Here is a 25,916-nt window from a genome sequence, read left to right as displayed (position 1 = left end):
AATACCAATAGATTTATCACGACAACTGATTTTTAATAGCCTTCGAAGATGAGCTATCACTTTAAAATTGAATTGTTTCCCACTACAAGCAACGATTTAGAATCTATGGCATGGCATAGAATGATAGAACCACTTTTAATCAAATAAAAAATTTTAATAAACAAGATTTCAAACAGATATGTAAAATATTCCTCCAAAAGTCTGCAGCTGGTATTTTTACATTTTAAAAGTATGCAATAAATAATTTAGTTTCAACTTTTGAGAAAAAATCATTGCCTCCATCTTGAATATGACCGCATTGTATTCTAATACGTACTCTATCACTCAGGAATGTGTTTAATTAAAAAAATTCTAACCCTGAATTTACTGGAGCATACCGACTAAAATGATGAAATAAACACCATTATATCAAGTTTTTGGACATGCCAGTGTAACAAGCGTTACATGAGCTGCAAAGGTCATATGTAATTAGGAAAATCATGTTTCATTAATTCAATTCAGGTACAGTGGAACCTCGTTAAAGCGAGTACGGATTATAGCGAGACCCCCGCTATTACGAGAGATAGCCGATGCACCGTCAATTGATCCTATAATAAGCATGTTAAAAATTTCGTTTTTACAAGGCCCTTTTGGTGTTGGCTCTCGCCATAGCGAGGGTTTCACCACCGGAAAAACTTACACCAAGACTCCTTAATCTCTGTAATTGCTAGCGATCTGTTAGAAATGAAGTTAATGGAGTGCTCAGTCTCAAATGTATGTGGTAAACTGTCGTTCGATAAATAAGTAGTTAATTTTGGTGAAAATATTGTGGCATTAGCATTCGCGAATGCTTGATCTTCTTTTGTTCCTCGGGCGGCAGAAAGCAGTCGTCAGCATACCCGCACGTCCATGAGTTGCATGAATAGAAAGCATTTGATAGAACACACCTGGCCAAAAAAAACACCAAACACGTCTAAGCGAGAAAATAAAAATAAAGGAGTAATATGAGGTATATTGGCTATTATTTGCACCACCTCCAGTAAAGCGACAATTCGCTATAGTGAGTGTTTATTGGTGCACCGTGGGGTGTCGTTCTATCGAGGTTCCACTGTATGCTGTTATCCCTTTTTATCGTTATGCACATTATGTCCCACAGAAAACCAAAATAGTAAATATTAAAAAATACCCCCATATAATAATAATTGATTTAATACAATCACAGCACAGCCAGGAAGAATACAAAAATGAGAAAATGAAGATGAAGAGAGCATTAAAAGATAGACAATGGAATGTGATAAGTTGAATACCATGGTTAATTTTCAATAAGTAGGTAACAAAAAATCTTGATGAATTCAAGTGTGACAGCCCCACAGAGGGAAAAAATCTGCTTTGACCAGAATACAAACCAAGATATGTACCCCTATTTGAGCAAAGTGCTTTAAACAATTAAACAACGTAACGTGAAATATTTCTCCCTCCATCCCCCTAAAAGACTATAGTCAAGCCTTGGGTTTCCTCTTAAAATCATAGACAAATGCAAATATGAACCAATTGTTCCTTTCGTCCTGTAGACATCAACTAAAAAAAAACCTAAATCAAGATAAAAATGGGAGTAAATACTTTGGACCAAATTCTGGCAGAAAAATCCACCGAGATGTGTTAAAAATGATGAATAAATAAGAAATGAACTATAAATGATAGGACAATGGAATTTGACCAGATAAATATCAAGGTTAACTTTCAATCAATATATACTTTTCAATAAATAATTCTGATTCTGCCTGAATTCATACTTATCATCAAAGTCAAACATTTGCAAAAGTCAACATAGGTAAACAAATCTGCCTTATCTTGGACTTAAACCCAATTAGAAGCAAGTGCTATAACCGGTGTTGGTAAGTAATCAGATCACTTCAGCGATTAATTTTGCAGTAAATTTTACTAGCAATGATTACTTTTACGAATAGTAAATTTTTTGTAATTTACTCCTCACAGTGAAAGAGGAATCTTAACTTTCATTGTAATCGTTACTTGCTCATAACTGATGATTACTTTACCGATTTTGCTGACTTACCTAGGCCAACAGATAACTTCATTCCCCAATTTCCATAATTTGCTTGTGAAGTTCAGCCACACTAATGTTGTAGCCTACTTAAGATGGGAACAAAATATGATGCCCCTTGTGTTGTTACACCAGTTATAACTGTATGTATAACAAGTGAAATTGCAATTAGCAATTTCTAAGATTTAATTATTCTACATTTTTACTGCAATATTCGACAGGTGCTAAGGGGTCTCAATTGAGCCCAGTTACTTTTTCTCAGTACTTTTACCAACACTGGCTATAACCAATTCAGAAACCATAGCATCTTTCCCCATACAGATCACAAACCCACCTTCCACTTAAAACTATGAAATTAATACAAATATAAACCATTCAATCCAGTCATCCATTGGATATATGTAGTCAAAAACATGAAACATTATTTTTAAAAAGCAGAGAAACTTTGTCATGATAAGACTGATTCGTGCAAATATATCCACCAAACATATGTAAAAAATGATAGATGAAAATGACATGGGCATTTAATCATAGGAGATAGAAATACCTTTCGATGAATACCATGGTTATTTTCATTCAATGCTTTTCAAAAAGTTATGCTATTTCTTCATGGATACAGCCATGAGAACTCTCCCAAGAGGTTAAAAAATCTGTCTTAGCCTCAGCTCAAACAGAGAACCAACTATTTGTGGCAAATGCTATAACCAATGAACCAACTATTATGTATTATCCTCAATAGGACAACTGTCCTGATTCTTGGTTCTGACTGAAATCACAAAATGTATACAAATATGAACTATTCAATCCCTTCAACCCTTGATACGAACACCAGCAAAGAATTAGTCATTGTGAGGTGGATTCTTGCTGAATTTACACACAAAACTATGACAGAGAAGAAGATTTTTAAAAAAATACAATAACAGTTGAGCAACAATTAATGGATAAGGCCAAACAAATTCAGCCCAGGCTCATTAAAGGAACGTAAAACTCCAAATCCACTGGGCAACCATGGAGAGAGCTTAAAAAGAGTCTACACTGCACCCATCACACCAACGTATCACAGAGTTTTGTAACACCTAAACAACATGCAATTCACCAGGCTGTGACTTGGATGCACTACTGGCTCTTTCTTCCGTCTCCCACCACGGCTCCTGACCCCCTAAACTGCTAGCGTCGTCCCTCGAGAGATCAATGGGGGGAATGAAGAGGGCTGCTACGAGGCTGACCCCAGCTGCCAAAAGTACCCCATTCTCAGGGATGAGCCCCGGAAATACCAAAAAGCCCACGATGGAGGCAAATAGACCAGCAATGGCACCTCGGACTGGTTTCGCTTTCCGGATGCAATCCTCCTCGCCCGGCTTCTCCCTGATACACACAAGTAATTATCAAATACAACCTTTTTTTGGGTGGGAGTGGTAATCATAACCATAAAGGTTAGAATCCTAGTTGTGACATATCAAAGTGGACGGACTTCCATGCGGTGGTGGATTCAGTATAGGGACAATGCGGGGGGGCTATGTGATGGGCCTGAGAGGTAACCTCCAAGCAGCAGTGGGGTCCAAACAAAATTACTATTTTATCTAGTATAAATTGGATATCCCAAGGGGACTATAGACCCTTATCCCCTCTCTTGATCCACCACTGTTTCCATGCAATTTTATCCTGATTTAATTAATATTTTCTTTATTTTTTGTAACAAAAGAGTACATACACAGCCATAGACTGCTCGTTCAAAACATTCTCACAAATCTGTTTTCATTACTATCCAGGGAACTTCTATTCTCCAGGTTAACTGTTAGAAGTCCCTAAAGGTATCCACATTGACTTTCTTGTTTCTTGGGATAGTCATATTCACATTCTACGAAAAAACTTAGTTCTGTTTGTTACTTTATTTGTGCTATCAGTTCTATTGCTACCAGTGATATACTTCTTACTCTCGACTACAGTTTTTTTTATTCCCATTTTACCCTAAGTATGCTTCTCTGGGGATCTCATCCTTCTGCCCTAAAAATATTTATGATTCAAAAAAGAATCATCAGGCTCATTGCTCAAACTGGCCTGTGAACACCCAGTCAGCTATGTACTGTTTTACGACCTTAAAATGCCTTGCCCGATGTCTACATTAAGTATGCCACAACCTTGATTAAAGGTCATATTAAATATTTACACTTAACTCTGATGTCCGTTGTTACTCCACCAGAGTGTATTATTATATCTATGTACTCTTTTCATGAAATAAAAAATTAGCAACATCATAAATCCTCAAATCAGGGATTCATACCATTAGTTAAATTGCAAAATTTCAAAGCCATAGGCATTTTGCATTATTAAACTATTCTTCTAGAGAATTAAACATTATTAAACAAACACTTCTAGAGAATTCGGAACAGCTATGATCATTTCCATGATTGAGAGAACAAAAAGAATTGCAGAGAGAGACATTGCAGAGACAAGTGATAGAAGATGCTTCCTCCTGATAATGACATACTAGCATAGAAACCAGGACAGGCTGATAAAAATGAAAAAAACTTCAAGATAAAATTATGAAGTACTTTGCATACTGTTAACTGCGAATCCAAAATTAGGCAAATTCAACCACCAACAATTCAATTTACCTTAAAGAAGGTGCAAAGGGGTTATCATGGTTTACCATTCCACCCAACAGATGCAGTACTGTACTTAAAACATCCTATACATATATACACAGCATCCAACAAAGAGTGATAAAAAAATCTTCATTTACCTGGAAATATTTCTATCCCATGGAGCATAACGGAAATTTTATTTATTTGTAATCCACTGTTTTCAAAGATAATGTGTGGTAAATAATTTCATACAAAAATTAAATAAAAACTATTGCATACGTTAAGGAATGGTATTTATCTTTAAAATCCCTGCTACTGCTAGGATTCAAACCCAGAAGTTCAGATTTGGAAACCATTACATCAGCCACAACACAAGTCATGACATTTAGACCATACTCAGCCCCTGGTCTATTCTAAACTCGGATTTCTATTAAGAGAAGGCTAGGGTTGGATAGGAAATTTATCCAATTAAAACTTGCAATACGAGGTACTTTCTGGACAACCCTCAAGCATAGAAATGAACTCTTCCCACTCACCCAACACATCAAGGAAACGTCTGCTAACTAGAAGCTGGAAGGTAGCTTTGTTAGACAAATCAATAGACAGAAAATGGATACCAGGATATAATGACACTTACTTCAATGAAGTTGCATGCAAAGATGATGAATCTGAAGTTGAGCTGGCAGCTGCCGTACGTATTCTTAAAAGAAGGCCAAGAACACCACTAAGAAGACATCCTACGAGGAAATGTAATTGGCGACGGTGACGAAATTGCAAGGCAAGAAAGGCTTCTTGCAGGTACAAGCTAGCAGGTGCTAGAATCACAACCCTACAAGAGAGAAGTAGAAAGGTAATTGTTAGACATGAGGTCAACCCTCATGCTATGTTAAACTTCCATTCCACCCACACTTGATAAATGGCCAAGATAAGACATTCAAAACAGTCAACGCAAAAATTGCACTTAGTAACAGCAGCAAGAAACTTAAACACTTACTGGGGAACACCAAAGATAAAATTGATACATGCAATAAATCCAGAATATGCCAAATTTCTGGCAGCTCTTGTGACAATTCTTACATTAGGCAAATACATAGAAACACTAACACTAGGTTCAAAAAAGACATGGCCAATTTCAAATATTACAGGCCAGAAAAATTTAGTATTGCTCAACAATTACTCGATACAGGACAGGAAACCTCAGAAAACAGCCATAACTATTGAAACAAATACCCAAGCACTTACTCGAGGCACATAAAAGTCTCTTCATACACAAAAAACAGGAGGAAAATAGTTAATGACAATCATTGACCTTCTCGGATCACTCTGCCTTCTTCTTCAGTCTACCTTCATACACTTTTTTCCATCTTTAAATAAGTAATTTTCAAAACATCATCATTCAAATTTTGGTAACAGTTACTTGTAAATTTTGATGTTTACTTCCCACTGGAAATGGAAAGGCTTATTGATTTCAAAGGAATACTTAAAATAGTTGTGATACAATGGAGGACCCAGCTTTGAGGTATAGGTTCCGCTATGTACATGGGGAGGTTCCATATAGGGAGAACAAGAAGGTGATTTTACTGATGGAGGAAACGATATGCAAGGAAACTTAAGAGAAGGTGGAACCTGAGGTTGCGGTTTTCTCATCTGATGAGGAATAAGATGAGAATGAACAGTCCTGGTTTCAAGGCGTAGTTACATCTTCAGGTGACTAGTCACATCTTCAGGGTCACCTGAAGATGTAACTACGTTACGAAACCCGGGTCGTGCCTATTTAATACACAAGTGAACCTTACTAAGTTTTATTCTTTTATTTCCAACATGGAGAGATTTCACATAGTCAAGCCTGAAGTTATCAGTTAAAATTACATCATTATCGATTAACTTTACTCACTGGTATTAAGTATTAATAATCGTGTAGAAATAATTCATTTCTTGGGAGTGTAAGCTAGAAAAACTTTATAGGGAAAGAATCAGACATTGGTAGTCATTGGTGCATATTTTTTTTGACTGTGAACATACAAATTATTTGATACATAAAATCATGTCCATGGACAAATAATACTTGACAATTTAAAGAAACGGTAATACCCCACAAGAAACTCACCCAAATAAATTGGCATAAAACAGTAAGTCCATTTGGGAAAACCTAGGATCAACTACACGGTCATGCAGACTTTGGGCAGTGAGTAGAACAACATGAACCAGCATCCAAAAGTATGGGGAATCACCTCCATTGGGGTCCTAGTAAAAGATCAAAGATAAAGATAATATTATTGAGGAATACACAATTAACACGGAGAACAAATTTCGAGTTCACAAGAAAAACAAATTCGTCTCATTTATACCTACATTTGGGAACTCGGCATCGCATAGGAACAGAACACATGCTGAGGCCATCAGCGTTAAAAATGCTGGTATTAGGGTGATTGACGAAACTTTGCACAGGGGCTGAGGAAGACTGTCCAACAGGAAGATGGATGCAGGTGCTAGGTTGCATGCCGACAGAAACACAGGTATGGGCTGGAGATAAAAATAATTGAAGCTTATTTTAGAGACAAAATAATAGTATGAGAGATATAATTACATATTAACCATTCAAACACTTCAACACCTTCCCTAATTCCTGCACTTTTACTCTTTCAAGAAACAATATTATCCATTAAGTTCTGTCAAATGTAACATATTAATCTTGAAGCAATTTCATGTATGCAGATATATCCTTGAACCCATTGACCACCCCAGTTGTTAATATACTGATGATTCCCTTTCAGAAATTTGTGGAAAATCTTAAGCGATAACAAGAATAAATGGCCTTAACAATTGTGGGAGGGGTACTGTACATGACAGATGTTATTTCATGCTTTATTGCATTAAACTACCCTCTTCTATTTTATTTCTTTCTACTTATAAGTCACAACACAAAAATGCTTTCCACATTACCAAAAATTCTGTAACTGCATATATTAGTGTAAATTTTATCTCTCCCACTAATTCCTTCGAGGCAATAACCAGAAAAAAATTCAGGAATAGGGTGGCTCTTTTGTAAATAGTATGATAGATGTAACATATAACATACGTAATATAATATTTTCATTGGTTCCCGAGAACAAGTTTTGTACAAGTATGGACCCAGAGGCATAGCCAGGACAATGTGTTGAGGTAGCACAATGCAGGGGGTCAAGAGTGGTGAAACCCCCCTCTAGGTAAATTGTGAACATTTTTATCTCTAGAAATCACATTTTATGCAACACTGGCACATAAATAACAAAATTAATGAGTCATCAGGAAGCTGTTTTGCTAAAACATATTGGTGGAGTATATATTCTTGGAAAAATTAATTGGTTTGGGGGCACGTGCCCCTCCCCCCCCCCCCCTCTCTATGCCACTGCATGGAACACATATTAACAATCCAAACACTATTACATCTTCCCTAATTCCAGCATTTTTATTCTTCAAGAAACAATATTGTAGAGGGGATGCATTTGTGAGACCACTCAACATTTTGTTGATGTGAAAAACTGACCTTCAGCTGTATTTACAAGGAAATATTTGATTTCGAAACTGATCCATATCTTCCATCCGGGTTACCCATATCATTGATCAAGCCCCAGCATTTTCTCCTGGAGTTTAGCCCAAGCAGTGAGTGTTGTATCATAAGTGTACAACTTATAGGCAGCAGTCTCAAAATAAATTGACTCTCAAGCTCGGCCAGTGACTCAATTTCTCATTGAGGCTCAGAATTTCTATTAAGTTTTGAACGTAAACTGTTCAGGTTCGACTATGCATTACCTATTTCACTTTTTTTTTAATTTAATCATCAACAGCCACGTAATTATAACTGCTTTGGTCAAGAGATCATATACACTCCACTCACAGACCACCCTTACTTGAAAAATAGCAAAAAAACACAATACATACAGTAAAAAAATTTAGTGAACCTCTTTACATCATAAACCTCCACACTTCATACCACCCCTATGGTCCCATCAGATTTACATGTAAATTTATAGGCAAACCTCTTTGTAGTAAACCTCTTTATCTCGTAAAACCTCCACTAATAATACCAAGGAGATACTCCCGAGACAGCCTAACTACCTCCGCAAATCGTACCGAGACAACTAGAGACCATTAATGCAGCCGCAATTACATAAATGGAATGACATTTTCAGCAATAAATGTTTCACCCTTAATTTTATTCTTATACACCTATAATATCCTTTAATTTTCACGTTAATCATTAGTTTTGGCGATTTTGTTCCATATGAGAGCATACCTAACAGCATATAAGAAAAAAAGTATCCAACAACCCTAATCATTTTAAGTAACTGCTGAATTAAGAGAGATCACATCGTTTTCTCTCGAATCATAGTAAAAATCATGTGATAGCGCTCTCTTTCTGTAATTATTAAATAATAAATATATGTTCACCAATGCATGCATGTTTGATTAAACACATAAATATAATGGTTTAAAAGACAGTAGTGCCTTTCATTTCCAAAGGATATGAAAAAATGGTGCCTTTCACTGAAACCTCTCTATAGTGAACCTCCATACATCAAATTGCTCACATTTTGCTCCCCTCAATTATGATGTAAAGAGGTTTTACTTATTATAATATGAAAATTTCATCTTATAACTAGTGACTTCATGGTTCTATGTACATGTGTGATGTTCGTGTTAAGGCCGTTTTACACGGTACACGGAATTGCACAGTCTGACGTACGTGTGAAGGCGCAATCAAAATTGCATTGTGTAAAGCAGTGAATTGCTAGAACACATGCGAGAATGCGTGGATGCGAGACGGCAAAATAGCCCGTTCTAATTTCGTTCATGCATTCGCGCAATTCCACGCCATTTTAGAAATTAATGCAGCTCTAACCTGCGCAATTCCGTGTACCGTGTAAAACGGCCTTTAGAGTGGTATCTCCACCAAGGCAACCTCAGAGAGGCCCCTTCAATCATCGCATATTCCTTCGATTTGAGTGAGTAAAGGGTTTCTGATAGAGAGGCTGGGGTTGGTCACTGCTGTGAATCTTCCCATTCCAGCAAACCAACACAGTAATCTGCCTCGTACCTCTTATGTGATCCCCAACGTTATGGCTGTTGGAGTCCACTGAACTGTTTCCCTATTGAGTTTGTAGAGCTCAGTTAACCTACTTAACCCTTTCCTGCCAGTGCCAACAGTAGGAAAACGTTTTCCGTGCTACGAGTAGCTTGAGAATGTTTGAAACCTCTATGTGGGAAGCTATTTTTTGGGGTGAAATTACCCTACAATTTTTGCCCCTCTCATTTGGGACCCATCTCAATCTCCTTTACCCAGGCCACTGGACTAGCCCTCTAATCCTATCTTAGCAGAAATCCACAGTCAACTTATTGCATTCCCAGTGTTTCTTTCAATCAAATATTACATTTGATTTTCAATAATTTACTCTTCTAAAAGAATTACTAACTTTTTTTAGCATTGTGGAATTTTGAACAGATTTCTAGCATTAATAACAACAAAGTTACTAAACACAAAGTTATAAGACTATTAGTCCGGAAGTCTGTTATTTTTAACTCTAAAATTTCGTTTAAAATTTGCTTGCGCACAGAACAAAATGAAGAATTCATTTCAAAGTATTAAAAAATTTTATTTTGTAGCAAAATATATCATTGAAAATAAAACAACTTTGCACAGATTCCTGCAATGAGAATGATCATAAATGAGGGGGAGGGTCGGGCTTAATTACCGAGGAGTGGTCCACTTCCCTTCCCTCACCTAGGCTAGAGCAGACTTCCGGTTGTTTGCATTGAAAAATCCACGACAGCTATACTCGACATTAGGTCTTATGCCTATGAAAATGCCTGTCGACACCCGATGTTCAGCGCCAAAGGGTTAATCCGTTCACAATTATTTCTGAGCATTTTTTTCTTTGACTCATGTGTAAAATTTTCTCCATTATTTGCATCCATTCTATCATTAACCCTTTCGCTGCTACAAGCGGGAATACCCGCAAAAAACATTATGGTTATTGCCTGCGACATGCGGGGATATTCCACGACTTTCAAAAAACTTTTCCTTTCAACACGACATGCGGGTAAATATCTATGTTTTCGAAAAACCCTCCCTTCGGTCGTAGGTGCAGTCATCTGCTCGAAATTCTAGCGGAACTACGTCCATTCGTGCGGCGACATTCAGCGACGTCAAATGAATGGTTCAATTCATTTTTTTCTGGATAATAGGCAAAATAATGGAACCGATGAAAAATCTATTGAAGCAGCAAAAGGGTTAAACTAGTTTTTTTGATGAGGAGAAGAAAAGAAAAGGGAATAGACAAATGTACAAACGTTATTCACATTAAAATACAAATAATTTGAGAAAATTGAATTTTAAATACAAAATAAAAAATACTTTGTTGAAATGGAAAAAAATGTACCTCGCTCTGTGAAATCCAATTTTTCATTGGAAAAAATTTTTAAAAATAAACATTATGCTCCTTTTATTGTGAAAAAAATGCAGTAACTTAAAAATTCCACATGAATTTCTTGAACACGACCTAGGTAACAACATTGCATGTCATCACCAGATTAAAACTGGAGCAAACACAAGGATACCTTTGTTTTGTATCAAGAAGTGGCACGCATCACTGGAACTTGGGTCTTATAAAAAAAATACAATTGAAATTATGGGGTAAGTTTTGGTATTTCATTTACAACTCTTAGCGAATTCAACGAAATCACATAAGACAAGGCCAGTCTATCCATTGTCCAAGTCACATACTCTTACCATGGCACATTTCACAGATAGGCTTAAGGAATGTCTTTCTTATTTGAAGGCTACTGAATCAGCTATTAAAATGCTAACCTTTTTTGTAACATTTTGTTCTTGATTGATCCAAGCTTTAACTTTCACATTAGTTCACACATCTCTCATCATACTATGTATATACTTCCCAAGACAGAGCAACTATCAACTCATTATGGTATCCTAACCAATAACTCTCCTTGTTCTTTCTTGATATTCCTATTTGCACACTACTGCCTTCGTTTCTTACTAATGCAAACCACTTAATACATGGTTGAGTGCAGAAGTTTTGTTTTTTGGGTACTACTGAAATTAGTACTACACAAGAGCAAATAAGATCAGTATGAAAAATATAGTGGAGTGGATTAGGATTCCTTTCCGTCATGAATTAAAATGGAAAGCCATGAATATCTAAGTATAAACATCACATCACCTTTAGTTGGCTGGAACGGAAAAGAAATGTGTGGAAAGGTAACAGAAATGTGTTACTGGCCATTGAAAAAATCAGATGGAGTGGAGTTATATATCAGTAAAGTGAAGTGATTTGGGACTTGATGCGATGAAAAACATAGTTTTTTTAAACCAAGATGTCTCAAATTGTATGAATCTCAACTTTTTTATTGGTATGTACGATATACTAATGATTTTAACAGCCGTAACTTAACAATTATGCCGATGCAATAGATCCGAATTTATTTTTCACCCATGTTGAAAAAGACCCTTTCTACCACGCTGACATTGAACTGCATGCTGGTGTAAACCAGTGGTTGAACTTGCAGACGGTAGATTTCTACAGAGATGGTATTGAAGAGCTTGCACCATGTTATGTTAAATGCTGTAATTCAAAAGGCGATTATGTAGAAAAATAGCCTTGAAGTTTATCTTCAAATTTTACATTATAAAAATTATTCTTTTCTTATTTTTTTATTTCAAAACGTCTGCTACTTTCTCGATAGTCCTTGTACAACATTTTAAACTCGGGTATCTCAGCTTTTTGCATGGACATAGCTCAAAAAACTTTGTGAAGCTGCAATCAGGTTGATCCACTTCATAGTTTCTAATTGGTGGCACTTCAATGGCAAATTTTTTATGTAAAGAAAAAAATCCTTTAGTCACAGTCATCACCATGAGTAGTCATTGCCCTTGGATTGAATGGTTGTTCTAAAATTCTTAGCGTTGTGATTGCTTTCCTCACTATCAGATAAGAAAGTAGTATAATTATTTGGCTAGTAGATTTGTCAGGATATTCCCCGACTTGGGAGCATGTATCTTCAACAAATATTCATAAGGTTTAAGAAAAACTTTAGGGACATGCAGCTGTGATTTGAAGAAAATGAGAAAACAATAACAATATTAATGTAAACTAATTGGATCTGGTAGCATATGAATGACATCTTATTCTTAATTAGTTGAGATCAGTTGAGCTCCAGACTACCAACATATTTTGAAAATAATTCCCCGATTAAGAAAAATTGTTTCATGTTCTTTAAACTTTGGATTTTCAATGCTTAATTAGGTAACCAGTTCTAATATTGATTAATATCAATGAATCCTGGTTTTAAGAAATTCGTCCGCATAATTGCACCTTGCAGCCAAATTCAGCCTGAATCACATGATCATTTTTTCCGTGCCTATAATGTGATATCTCCAGCAATTGCTCCGACGATGGTGAAAAAATTATCATTACAAAAGATTTGATTGGCTTGATGGCTCCAGGAATAGGAAGTTTCATCCTTTTTTCCATCAATCAGCATATCCTTTCTTCCACTGCTGAAACCGTCACTGCCACCATCATTCAGCTAATCAGAACACACAGGCATTAACAGCAAATGTAAAGCCACATTTGACTTTAAATGGAATGACAAGTGTAAAAAACAGTTAGTGACGGAAAAAGTGATGAAAAAAAAGACACCAAAATGACCATGTGATTCACGAAACGATGGATCAAGTGATAACTTTTTTTTGGTCCCTGAAGGGGATCGGGTTGGTGAGGTAGCCAGATAGTTGGCTTCCCACCCTATCAGTCCTGGTTCAAATCCCAGAGATGGTAGAGATTTTTCAAAGAGTGGCTGATCCCTGCAGGAGTGCCTGGTGGAAGTAACGTTAAGCCGTGGCCCCCTTGGCACCTTTTGTTAGGAGCAAGCTAATGCCGATGCCGGGTTTCTCTCCCAACTTCCTTCCCTACCCTTTTTTCAGGGCACAAATGACCTTCGCTGTCAGTCACCTCCGGCAAGTACTTTACCATCTTTGGTTCCTGAAAAGCCATTGCTCGAGTTATCACTCCCAGTAACGAGAAAAATGATTGTGTGATTCAGGCCAGGGATGTGATCTGATATGAAAAGCATTTTCAATAAGATATTCAATAGTTCAGGACCACATTCACTTTAAGGTACGAAACCAAAAACATATGAAACCATAAAGGTACAGAACAAAATGGTATGAATGCGAAAAGGTGATGAAAAATGGGATGGTATGAAACCACCTCAAATCCACAAGGTCACTTTAGCCAAAAAACTGCCGATCTTAAAGTTTTGTAGCACGAAGTGAATATAGTTACGGACCTTATATTCTAACTTCTTGAAAATATATCAGCGGTTTTCTTAATCCGGCAATGATATCAAATAATTTATACCATGTCTGCGTGTTAATTAAATTTGAGGTGGGATAGAAAAGTAAGTTAAGCATTGGCTTTGGGTGCGGCTGGGATCCCATTGAGGGATTGGTGGGTGGCAAAAGGAAAGAGTGTGTGTGGCAATTGCTCGCGATGGGACATGGAGATCAACAGAGGGCGTTAAAACAGGATTCATGTCAGGGGGATTCAAAGATGTGAGGAGGTTAAAACAGAAAAATTTCTAGAAAACAAAAGAGCAAAATAATTTTACTGAAAGGCAAAGAAGGGCTGGGGAGGAAGAAAATCTATCAATAAAAATTCTAGGAAAGAGAGAATGGAGGGAAGGAGAAGGAAAAGTCATCGGCCACTCAAATGAGGGAGCAAGCTGAAGAATTCCACGCGGGAGGAGAAGGGAAGGGGGCAGGAGAGTATTTGTTTTCAAGACTCTATTGAGGTATTACGTGGCACATGCTGGGGTTGTCCACTCTTTGAGAAAGAGTCAAGGGGTTGTTTGAGAAGGTTTGGGCATCGGATGAAGGGATAGTCAGGAGTGTATACACAATTAGGGCATTTTTTGAATCACGCCTCCATCCACATTGTAAGTAGGTGCCGCCCAAGGCCAAAAAAAACAACTCTGCAAACGTGAATCCCTATAATAGCTCCATTACGAGAGCCACCTCAGGCCCTGAACCCTGTGGTGGGGGGGGGGGGGGGGGGGGGGGGTTACCCAACCCTTCCTCCATAGCCTACGACACATTTAGTCACTTCACCCTTATGGATAATTTCGTACCGGGAGGTACGAAACAGTATGAAGTGGGAAATTAAGGGACTGTGATCCGTAAATTTAAAAGCAAAAAGTTTCTACTGGCCTGGTCCAAAATTAATTGGATCGTTTTGAGCCTTTTTGAATTGGGTGCGAAACGTTGAGTTCTGCACTGGATCACATCCCTGATTCTTGCTTTACTTTTGACATCCTAAAATTGCTAGCAGGGGGGCTGGAGAAAATGTTGAAATTCTACAACACCCAAAATGTGAAGAATATCCAAAAGTATTTTGCATCAAACTTTTAACTGGAACCAAGAACTGTATAGAACCAAGGCTCAACATGATGACATCATTTCTAACAATCATTTAAGTCCCTAATTAAAATTGTGGGCAGTGTGAGTCCACAGATAACTTTCTGAAAATATACTCTGTAGCTATCATAAGTACAAATTAGACATTACATTTGCTAGTCAGCCCCAGCCTATTTTGGCTCCTGTTGTATCTTTCAACAGTAAACTAACTTTAGGAGCAAGTAATTCTCCACTCATTTTCGATTTTCAAACAAGCTTTCATAATTACAGTAGGGCAATAATAATCCCTAAAGGCCTGGTTACACGGTACATTAACACGTACAAGTTAATGTCCGTTTGCGTGAATGATTTTGGTGGACCGGAACGGAACATGTACGAATGCATGAACCAAATAAGAACAGGTTATATTATCCGTTCATGCATTCGCACAAGTTGGGTGGTTACACGGTACATTTTCGTGTTCATTCACGCGTTCATACATTTAGACATTAACCCGTACGTGTTAATGTATCATGTAACCAGGCCTTAAGTCAGAAATTTTCACCTCCAGTTATTCTATTTACATCAGCCAAAAAAAGAGTTGTGGCGTTAGCATGTGTATTAATGTTTCATTCAAATACTATGTAAAATATTTACATTACTTTATACTTTTATTTACATGCTCTTGATGTAGTTTCTCTAGCAGTGTTTCTTTGTTTAAAGGATCAAATAGCCGTATATTCTGTTCTGCTCCACAATCCAGACTTAATGACCGTCTCGACTAGGGCCAGTAACAATCCAGGTTATAAATGCTCTACTCACTCAACTTTCTACACCAAGCTAGAAAGATGAAATGTTTCTTTACCCATTACTCACTTGAATACGTAGATAAATACTTAATTTTTTGGTTCGAGATAAGTTGGGACGATGGATCCTGCTTGTTCGGTAATAAAACTGTCATAGGTGTGAAGGTTTAACTTTGATCAAGGTGCCTCTTCGCTAAGAATATAGGATCCTATGTAAGGTTTACACCAGCCTTACTCAAAACAAGACATTACATCCAGAGATTAGTATTATTACATGATTAGTTCTCAAAACCCCAACAATACCTATGTGAAAACGAGTAACGAAAACATCTTACAAGCGACGATAATGCTTTAGAGCCAGCGACAATGCTCCCCACGTAGAATATAACGTGAGGAAGAATGCTGATGGTGCCATTTTTGTCCAATGGTGTCACAACTAACTTCGGCTTGCCTTTCCAGGTGAGGAACTTCAGTATCACAACACCAACCAAAGTTTGCCACCCTTGGAAGACGGTGGGATACGTAAATTTCAAAATTGATAGGACGTACTGAAATGGAAAAGGATGATTAAATACGTTCTAATTAATGACAGGATACAAAATATAGACAAAACGACGCACCTTATTGACGAATATGGTTGTCGTGAAAAGAATGACATGAACAATTTCGTCAACGTATGCACCAATGATGTTTTGGTACTCTAATATTTTTAAAGGAAATCCTTCAAACGCCGGTAATCGCATTTTAATATATAATTCAACTGATCACAGACCAAAACAGCTTCATCGCAAACTTCTCGAGGACAGTAACTTCACCGTGACAAAACTTGAAAGAGAAACGCTGGCGTTGGAAAGGCCCCGCGAAAATACTTGGGGCATCACTTCCACTACTATCAAACCCACATACTCAAATTTAAATAGCAACAAGATTAGCTGAAACTTAGTTTTGAATTTAATTTCAAATCAAAAATTTTGTTTCGAAATGAACGAAACATTGACCTCCTCACTTCAAACGTGTTAAAAAGAACACCAGGTGGGCCACCGTTTGAAATTCAAAGAAATCGCTCCTATTAGCCATTATTTGTTTTAACCAAGTTGTAACAAGAAATCAGGCGTTTTTAGTTCGATGTCTACAGTTAATCTATATTTACTTTTACATTAAGTACTTTAAATAAGTTAATTCGATCTTTTGCGCCTTAAAACGTAAAAGAAATATTTTTTTGAAGTCCCTCAGCGATGTTGTCAATTTTTACAGTTTGGCAATAGTTGTTTTCCTTATTTTCGATGTTCATCAACAGTTGACTTCCGAATTTCATAAGGCACTATCGGCCTATGTATCATCATTATTTTGTAAATTTAAGGAAAACAGAAGAATCATAATGGTAAGACTGGTTGAAATGTTGTGTATTATTTTTTTAGTCCCATCTATCATTGACCAAAATTTCTGTTCACTCCGTGGATAGATAACTGCGTTGTAGTAGTTAATGTTTTAATGTGTTCCTGCGATGAGTCTTGATTTCTTGTCTAGTTTTAATAAGTCATACTTTTTTCCTAGGACGTTTTCCTGATGATAAGGAGGAAGAAGATGACCATTTTCACTGATACTAAAGAGACCACGTCCGTGCATGAGCTGAAAAAAATTATTGAGGGTAAGACCAATGAAGCTGTTACCTTAGAATATACCTGCCAAATTTTGTTGCTTCCTGAACTGATGCTATCAGTTTAAAGCCACCGTACGGTAGTTTTGTATTCTTGGATTTATTTGCATAATTGTAGGTATCCTGAAGTTCCCTCCTGAGAACCAACAACTTTTCAATAAGGATAATGTATTAATGGAGGACTACAAGACCTTACAAGATTACGGCCTCACGTCTGTTTCAGCTAAAGCACAGTGTCCAGCCGCTGTTGGACTTGCTATTCGGTAAAAAATTGTTTTATATTCCTTTTACTTTGGTTGGTAGCTCATGTTTCACACTCATTTTTAAAACTCGTCCATCAATTAAGGTACTCTTTAATTACTTTGAGAATGCTTCTTGTAAATTTGGATGCTAATTTGCTTTTTTCTTGATGGATGGAGTGAAATATGTATAGTATGCTTAAGTTAAGGATTCGTGTGGTATTTTTTGACAGATCTTTGCATCTCCTCTCTATTTTTCATTAGTATCTCAGAATTGGTTTTCTAGTTATACTTTCTGTTTTAGTTATTTTTATCAGATCTGGCAATGGAGAAATTGATTTTTCTAGTTCATTATGATTAATGCTATGTTATATACATGTTTACAAGTTGTTTTTGGAAACTATGGTTGTCTCATTTGATGGAATGGGTGTCCTGCAGATCTTACTCTCTTAAATGCTAACTGTCTTGCATTTAGCTCTTTACATAATTACCTTGGGCCATTTATTCCTTATTTTCTCATCTTAGTGACTTATGGCCTTCATCCAAGGGCTTTTTGTTGCCCTTTGTGCTCTCATGACCTGTTATTACTTTTCGTCTCAATGTCGTTTTACACAGCTCATGTAATTGCACAATCTGATCTATGTACAAAGGCGAAGTCAAAATTGCGACATGTAAAGCAGCAAATTGCTAGAATGTATGTGACAATGCATGCATACAAGATGGCAAAATAGCCCCATTTTAATTTTGTTGAAGCAATCATGCAAGCACGCCAGATTGATAAAGAAATGCAGTTCACACCTGTGCAATGGAATCATGCTCAAAAATGGGACAGACTAATGACATGTATAAATTTCTTAACATATGAAAGTTCATTAGTAATCCTAGTAATAACGCCTAACGTACAAATAGGCTTTCTAAGAAGAGTTGAGATATGGTAAATAAAAGTTAAGCATTCATCAGTAAGAACCCCAAATTCCTTAATTACATCCGTTCTTGGGATAACTTCACCATTGGTGGAATAGTCAAATAGAATGGGAGATTTTTTTATGATGGTAGGAGATTGCACTGCATTTTTTATATTTATGGTCATAACCAGGTGCCTTAAAATCAGTCTTCATTGGATGTGTGCAACCGATCCTTGAATATTGCTCTCCCATTTGGTCAACTGCTTCTCCCACCACACTAAAATTAATCAACCGTCCACTCAATTTCTTCTTAGCAATAGTTCGACATCGCATACCTCTCCTCAGATTCTCTTCACATACCAAAATACTTCATTCACTTGCATTATTACACCCCAACCACCGCAGAATGACATAAGACATCAAATTTCTTTACCGCATCATGAATGGGTCCTTCAGATCCAGTGATCTCCTAACATTCTTTTCACTATGCATTCCTGCTCATAACGCCTGCAATACTGAAGCTCTACACCAGCCCAATTTTCATCTGGCATTATCTCATAAATCCCTCTTTTTCCCCCCTACCTTCTACTTTCAATTCAATCTCCAATACTTCTTTCTCTGTTGACATCTTTACCACCCGCACAAATTTTAATAACCAAGTGAATAGTCTATCTTTTTGACACCGACCTTTTGTATGTATTGTATATGTTGAAAATTGTTGTTATTTATGATATTATTTTTATGCATGTTTATTAATTATATTTACATAATTTATTTTGTTTATAAACCTAATGTAAAGGCCCTAGTGCTGTTTTTGGTGTGATATAAATTAAATAAATAACTAAAATTTTGAGCACACCAATCAGTAATTTTCAATTGACATTTTCAAGTTTGTGACATTCCTGTGGGTTCTTCACTACAGTAAATATATTAATGTCATCGGCATACATATATAAAATGTGGAATAGGAGGGAGGGCAGAGCAAATATCATTTATAAAAATCAAAAATAGACCTGGCCCATGGTGAAAATCCTGAGGAACTCCTGAACATACATGAAACAGATGTGAGGTAGTAGATTTAACTTTTACTAATTGTTTACGACCCTTCAAATAGCTTTGGAGCCATCTCCACATCACTCCATTTATACCCAGTGAACTCAATTTATGTAAAAGAATGGAATGATTCACTTTATCAAAAGCTTTTGCAAAATCTGTACAAATGGTAGCAATTTTGTATCCGCTGCCAAGGTCTTCAATGAGGTACTCAGTGAACATCAATAAGTTAGTTTCAGCTGACATGCCTTGCCTGAAACCATGTTGTTCTGGCACGAAGACATTTTAATACCAGTCTACATGTTTTCATTCACTATTTTTCTACGCTTAATCAATAAATTCCTAAGTGTTTCATTATTTTTAGTATTTTATTCTGAGATACAAGTCCTGTATGGATATTTTCAAATACATGTTATTTAATAAACAAGACTTTCTTTAATGCATTATTGAAAATCATACTTTTTCCCTGTAGAGATCTAAAGAAAAAGGTTAGCATATTCTGCATTTTGTTTTTACCGCCCATATTTTGGTCTATGTATTTGGCAATCTTAATTAAATAAGCCAATACTATTGTTGTTACTCAGTATTGTAGTCTACCTTAAATGGCTGGGTAGCTTGAAAGATAAAGACATCCCTAAGTAGTTAATGGCTCATCATCGGGTCTCACTAGAAAACTATTTATTAGGAAAGGTTGGAAAATTCCTATTCCCTAGAGCTCTCTTTTTGGGTGAAGATCCACTCCCTCCTGTCATGTTGCATGTCTGTTTTCCTATAGCCGCTGGTTCAAACTTACTTTCCATAAGGATGGCAATTCCAAGATAATGTTGGTCTCTGCCCTACCTTTCATCTATCCTCCTACCTTAATGTTTGTATTAAAATGGATTGCAATTAGCTGCCTTGTGCCAATGTATTTCTAAGACAATCACTGTTATCTGAGACTTCTTCCCTGGAGACTTATGTTCACTTTTCTCAATGCAGTCGGCATAAGTGTTGGTTTGGTAGTTGATTTTAGCAACACAGGCTTGGCATCCACTAAAGAGGTACGTTGATATTAGCAGTGTTGGATTAGCTGCCATGAGATATCATATTTCTAATTATTTGACATTATGATTTTTTAACATAATTTTGCAATCAACTAGTATATATGTATTAGTAATCTTGCTCAGGGGCGGATCCAGGATTTTTTTCTGGGAGGGGCACAAGCAAGGCCGTATCCAGGATTTTGTTCTGGGTGGGGCACAACGATACCTCGTAATACAAAACGAACGCATTCATAATGGGACCGTATTAAAAATCTTGCATATTTTTGAGGGTCTGGGGGGGGCACGTGCCCCCGTGCCCTCCCCCCTGGATCCGCCTATGATCTTGCTCACTTCGAAAACTTCCCTTTCTACTCTAAATTAAGCGATAGTCGATGGTAACAGCAGAATTTACAGTTACGCGGTCATTTGAATTGAACTGAGCAGACAAAGTCTTCTTGTCACAGTTCTACCCCATGTTATCATGCCAGATATCATTGATTTTTGGTGATAATTATAAATTTTATCTAGTCTTTAATGCACTATTTTCATTTTTATTCAGCCAGGACAATGGAGAGTTTGAACCATTGGAATTGACCCCATTTTCATCACCACCTGATCTGCCAGATGTCATGAAAGCCCCTGAAAGCAATGGCCAGGAGCAGACATCATGAATTATTATTATTAGTTCATTGGTAACACATGCAGAATGTCTCTTCGGACCACCAGGGAGGAAAAGTGTTATCAATTTGGAAATGCCTTTGATGGGGAAGGACTCAACATACCAAAGTGAACTGTGCCCAACCCACGTAACAGCGTTTGAGAACAATAACGTGCTCACAAGAGAAAGTGCATGGGAAGTAATTGCCGGAATTAGATCCTGTGATATGTTTGTGGACACAAATCTCTTGTCCAGGCAGTGTTGTACCCATAAATTATGTTATTTAGGAAGCACTGAAGAGGAAGGTATCATACTCATGCATACTCAAAAAGTATTGGGTGTTGTCAGTCCAGAATATGTGATGTACTTCTTGAAAATAAGTCATCAAGTAGGATGTCTGACCTCACTGAGTAATATTGTTCCTGCCTTAAAGAATGTATTCTCAATTATAAACATATAAAGTCCTGGTTTTGCTGGGCTTCACTGAATTGGTATTAAATGGTATTCTGGAAATGTCACCTAAATGATAGCAAAAATACTTGGCTGCTAATTATGAAGCTTCATGGCTGGCAGTCTCGATTTTGGCAGTTCCTTGCTGCACTCTCTCTTTGATTAGGCTGCGTGAGGTGCTCCACAATTCGGGAAATGCTATTTTTCTTGCTTGTGTGTCAGAGTTTTGTTTCCTTATTTATGAAGTCTCAGATGTGAGCACCCACTAAATGCTGAACGTAAACTTCTTATGTGCCGTTTTACCTCATGTACGATGAAGAAAATATTGTGTACATTCATGTTAGAAGCACCAGGCTGAGTGTGCCATTGTTTTGACTCAACGTAACAAGATTAGTAATCATTTGCCTCCACTAAATTTTCTCTTTGCATTTTTCATTTAATTGACACTGCTAAATTGCTAACTTGCCATCTTAATCAAATTTGTATTCTTTCATGAATGTAGATGACTTGTTATTTCCTGCTGAATAAAATGTGATTCCTTTACTTTTAGCCATTTACTACCATAATAATATTTTTATTAGCCAGAAAACCAATACAGTCAGTAGGTGGTACAGGCTTCATCAAGTTCTAAATAGGTACATACAGATTGATATCACAATAGCAGTCATCTATTATGTTATTATTCCAGTATACAGGGCTTTGTTTAATTGTTACTTTCAGAGTTTCACTTTAAATTGCATAAATGAAGAAATGTTTTTCATGGTATGACGTAGGCAGTTAAAACAATTTGATACCCTTATTCACTCCTGTTAAGTTTTTCCATTAAGAAAATGTAAATTGTTCTTACTCACTTTGGGTAGTCAGCATTTTTCATAAGTGAGTTTAAATTTTTCTTTACAACAGTGCCTGCTGTTTACGGATAGTAGTATCTTAACAATTAATTTAGATATTATTACTTACCAGTTCAAGCCAGTCTGGGTATAATTTCTTTGGTCACATTTTTAACACGCAATTCTTTTAACCAATGAATAATGGTAAAATTAAAAATATAATGATAAAATTAAAATGAGATGAAAATTTTAAATGGCATATTTTGCAAACTTGGAAGTACTTGCAATAAGTGCCACTCATCCTAAATTTTTGATCCAATTGCCACTACACATTTGCCATACTAGCTAATCTTCCCTCACTAACGAATTTCTTCTCTTAAACATCCTCATCAATTATTCCATGTATCTATCTCGCTCTGGCCTTTCTTTGCTGCTCTTGAAATGTACTAGTGCAAGAAAAGTTTCATCGTGTACCATTACATGGCCAACTAAGTTATTTAGCTTTTTTCTTGGGATTCCTGGAAGGCTTATCTTCTTATAACTTCCTTGTTATTCAATCCATTTGATCTTCATCATTTTCAGTAGGACCACATTCCAAGTGCTTCCACCCTCTATTTCAATGCTAGTATTCCTATCTGTACCTCTCTTTAAAGAAAGAAGCTCCACAAAACATTGTGATGGATTGCTTCTTACTTTGACTCTTGCATTCCTCGCAGTTAGTAGACTTTTTGCAGTCAGTTAAAAGTGCTAATTAATTTTACATCCAAATATTTAATTACTACATCCTCTCCTACAGTTAGCTACAATGTATCACTGCTAGCAATGGGTAGTAGAAGCCATATGTTATGGTATGGCACAAGTATAATTTAAGTTAAATAAAAATGAAAACCTTATTTTGGGCCTCAACATCTCAAAAAGAGAAAAACTTCCAACAAAATGCTCATTATTTAGTGTTTTCAGACAAATGTGCATCAAGAAATAAAGTAAGAACTCATTTAAGTGTAGTTCCTCAAAATTTTTGTCAATGCGTAAGGAGGGCTAGTTTTAAAGTAAGGTTGGATTAATTATGAAGAGGAGAATCATTATCTAAGTCTTCTTTTATATCTGGAATTTTTATGATTCCAGTTTCCATTCGATGAATGCAGACCTTTTTTTCATTTTGAGTATTAGCACTGGAAAGCCTAGTGTTTCATTGATGCAACAGTGTGGAAGAGTCACTCATTGGCTCAGGACTCATTAACAAATAAATTTACATTGCCAATTAGGGCTGCTATACATTCAAAAATTATTCATCATCTTTCCCACCACCACTTGTCACATTATCATTTTCACCATTGGGACAGGCGAACCAGACATATCTGTCACAGTTCCAACATTGGACATGCATCTTCATTTAATTTTTTCTGCCCTCAACTGTCCATATTTTTCTCTACTCCAAGCCCTTATTATCAATGCTTAACAGTCTACTGGACGTTAGAAAAATCTTCTCTGGATTGCGCGCAGGTTAGATTATTTAAGAGCGCCGACGTTTCGGGTACCGACTCGCTACCCATTCTCACGGCTACTGATAGAAAATTCGAAAAGACCGTTGAAGCCCAGCGTTAGGAGGAGCCGGATTGGTCGAGATCCGATTGTTGTCGCGGAAGACCGTGGACCAGCGTGACTTCACACGGGCGAAGGTAGGGATGGTATCCTCGTCCCGGCATCGTTGTAGAAATGCAAGAGAGCTGAGGAGTTTCGCCTTTTCCTTACGCAGTCCTTCAAATTTACGTACACTGCGATGCACATCCTCCCCGTAGAGGCTTGTTATATATGATTTTACACTTTCCCGGCGAATGAGAAGATTTTTCTAAAGTTATTCGCCGGGAAAGTGTAAAATCATATATAGTCTACTGGACGGCGTGAAGAAAATTCTACATAAGATCTATTTCGACAATCTTTTCACAAGAATCATTCCTTGATTACACCAGAGATCCACAGATATAGGGCTAAAGGTACTATAAGGGAACGCAGCATCCCAAAACGTAGCCTGTAACCACCTAACATGGATATGAAAAGCAAATGATAAGACAGTTATGATTACTTCCCTGTATAATTTTCTAAGGTTAATATGCAGTATGTATCTAAACTGAAAAAATGCTGTTGCGTCAACCTGTGAAGGAATGTCTCCAGTCGACAAGGGTCCATGTTCTTCCAATTCGGGAAAATAAGAAACAGAAAATTCTCTTACCTAGTGCTCGAATCGTATATGACTTACATGGGAGGGCTGGACTGTATAGAACAGTGTGGATCACTATGCAGAATAAATGTTGAAAGGAAGAGTTGGTACTGAAATGTGCTTCATGATAAAGATGCAAAAATCTTGATTCCTTGTGAGGATTCAAGCTCCAATGCAAGACCAGTCCAATTTTGTAGAGCCAGTCCCCAGACCTGCTGCTATGGATCAGCACTGAGGTATTGATTTCCACTCTCGATTAGAAAAATCATTGGAGGAACTCGGGTACAAAAGGCTCAAATAAAAATTCCATTTGTACATAATAGATTTGTTTATGTTCATTAACAAGATATCATATCCACATATATATTGATAGTTTTATTTTATCATAATTAGGGATACGTCAGTTAGGTTCTCAGTTTCACCGGTTCTTGGGGTTGAAAACAATGCCAAATAGAACTGGTATGAAAATAAATGGGAAAACCTGTTTAAAACCCTGTCTACTTGCTGAAAGTGAAGGGCAGGCAAGAAAAAGGGTGAAAAAACATAGCTTTTGGAACCTGGACTAGACCATGCTGTAAAGAGTCTTCGAAAGGGAGGAGGAAGAGAGGGGCCTTGTAGCCCACCATTGGTAGGCGGGCTACAAGGGCACAAGAACCTCCATGGTCACCAGGCAACTAGAAGTCACCACCACAGTAGGTAATTGAATTTTAACTTTAGTCTACTGTGCCACACAAAAAAAGCCACATTCATTCATCATTACAACTTTCTGTTATGTATATAAATTATTGTAAATGCATAAAAATATTTGGATATAGTGCATAGGTGTTTTTTTTACTCGCAATTTTTTTTTTTAATCTTGCAAAATTCTTATCAATGGTGTCCTGTCGGTGGGATGTATGGTGCAAGATATTTGGGTTGATTTATATATAGACCAAACAAAATACCACCTCATTTAAAGGGAGCTTCATTTTTAAGATGAATCATCATTGATGATCTTTT

General features: G+C 36.8%; 2 protein-coding genes across 2 annotated transcripts; one reads left to right on the top strand and one right to left on the bottom strand.

The window, feature by feature from the left end:
• Window positions 1–1,172: 1,172 nt before the first annotated feature.
• Window positions 1,173–16,928, bottom strand: LOC124164573 (transmembrane protein 241-like). The gene is made up of 6 exons (XM_046541954.1): window positions 16,506–16,928; window positions 16,221–16,433; window positions 6,979–7,149; window positions 6,734–6,870; window positions 5,264–5,455; window positions 1,173–3,406 (listed from the first exon to the last, which is right to left on the bottom strand). The coding sequence occupies exons 1-6, from the start codon at window positions 16,626–16,628 to the stop codon at window positions 3,118–3,120; spliced, it is 1,125 nt and encodes a 374-aa protein (XP_046397910.1). The 5' UTR covers window positions 16,629–16,928; the 3' UTR covers window positions 1,173–3,117.
• A 229-nt stretch (window positions 16,929–17,157) lies between these two features.
• Window positions 17,158–22,412, top strand: LOC124164575 (elongin-B). The gene is made up of 4 exons (XM_046541956.1): window positions 17,158–17,266; window positions 17,440–17,533; window positions 17,661–17,805; window positions 21,321–22,412. The coding sequence occupies exons 1-4, from the start codon at window positions 17,264–17,266 to the stop codon at window positions 21,430–21,432; spliced, it is 354 nt and encodes a 117-aa protein (XP_046397912.1). The 5' UTR covers window positions 17,158–17,263; the 3' UTR covers window positions 21,433–22,412.
• Window positions 22,413–25,916: the final 3,504 nt, after the last annotated feature.

The sequence above is a fragment of the Ischnura elegans genome, chromosome 8 (assembly GCF_921293095.1).
Source record: "Ischnura elegans chromosome 8, ioIscEleg1.1, whole genome shotgun sequence".
In the NCBI taxonomy this organism is placed as follows: Eukaryota; Metazoa; Arthropoda; class Insecta; order Odonata; family Coenagrionidae; genus Ischnura; species Ischnura elegans.
Note: the sequence above shows the minus strand (reverse complement) of the source record. Positions and strands in the feature narration are given on the sequence as shown.

Excerpts from the sequence above, each read along its gene's own strand:
- LOC124164575 (XM_046541956.1), top strand. Across the intron at positions 17,534-17,660 it reads GCTGAAAAAAATTATTGAGG|GTATCCTGAAGTTCCCTCCT; the intron begins GTAAGACCAATG and ends GCATAATTGTAG. Across the intron at positions 17,806-21,320 it reads GCTGTTGGACTTGCTATTCG|CCAGGACAATGGAGAGTTTG; the intron begins GTAAAAAATTGT and ends ATTTTTATTCAG.
- LOC124164573 (XM_046541954.1), bottom strand. The coding sequence starts at position 16,628 with ATGCGATTACCGGCGTTTGAAGGATTTCCTTTAAAAATATTAGAGTAC. Across the intron at positions 16,434-16,505 it reads CAACCATATTCGTCAATAAG|TACGTCCTATCAATTTTGAA; the intron begins GTGCGTCGTTTT and ends TTTCCATTTCAG. Across the intron at positions 7,150-16,220 it reads CTAAAGCATTATCGTCGCTT|CCCATACCTGTGTTTCTGTC; the intron begins GTAAGATGTTTT and ends TTTTATCTCCAG.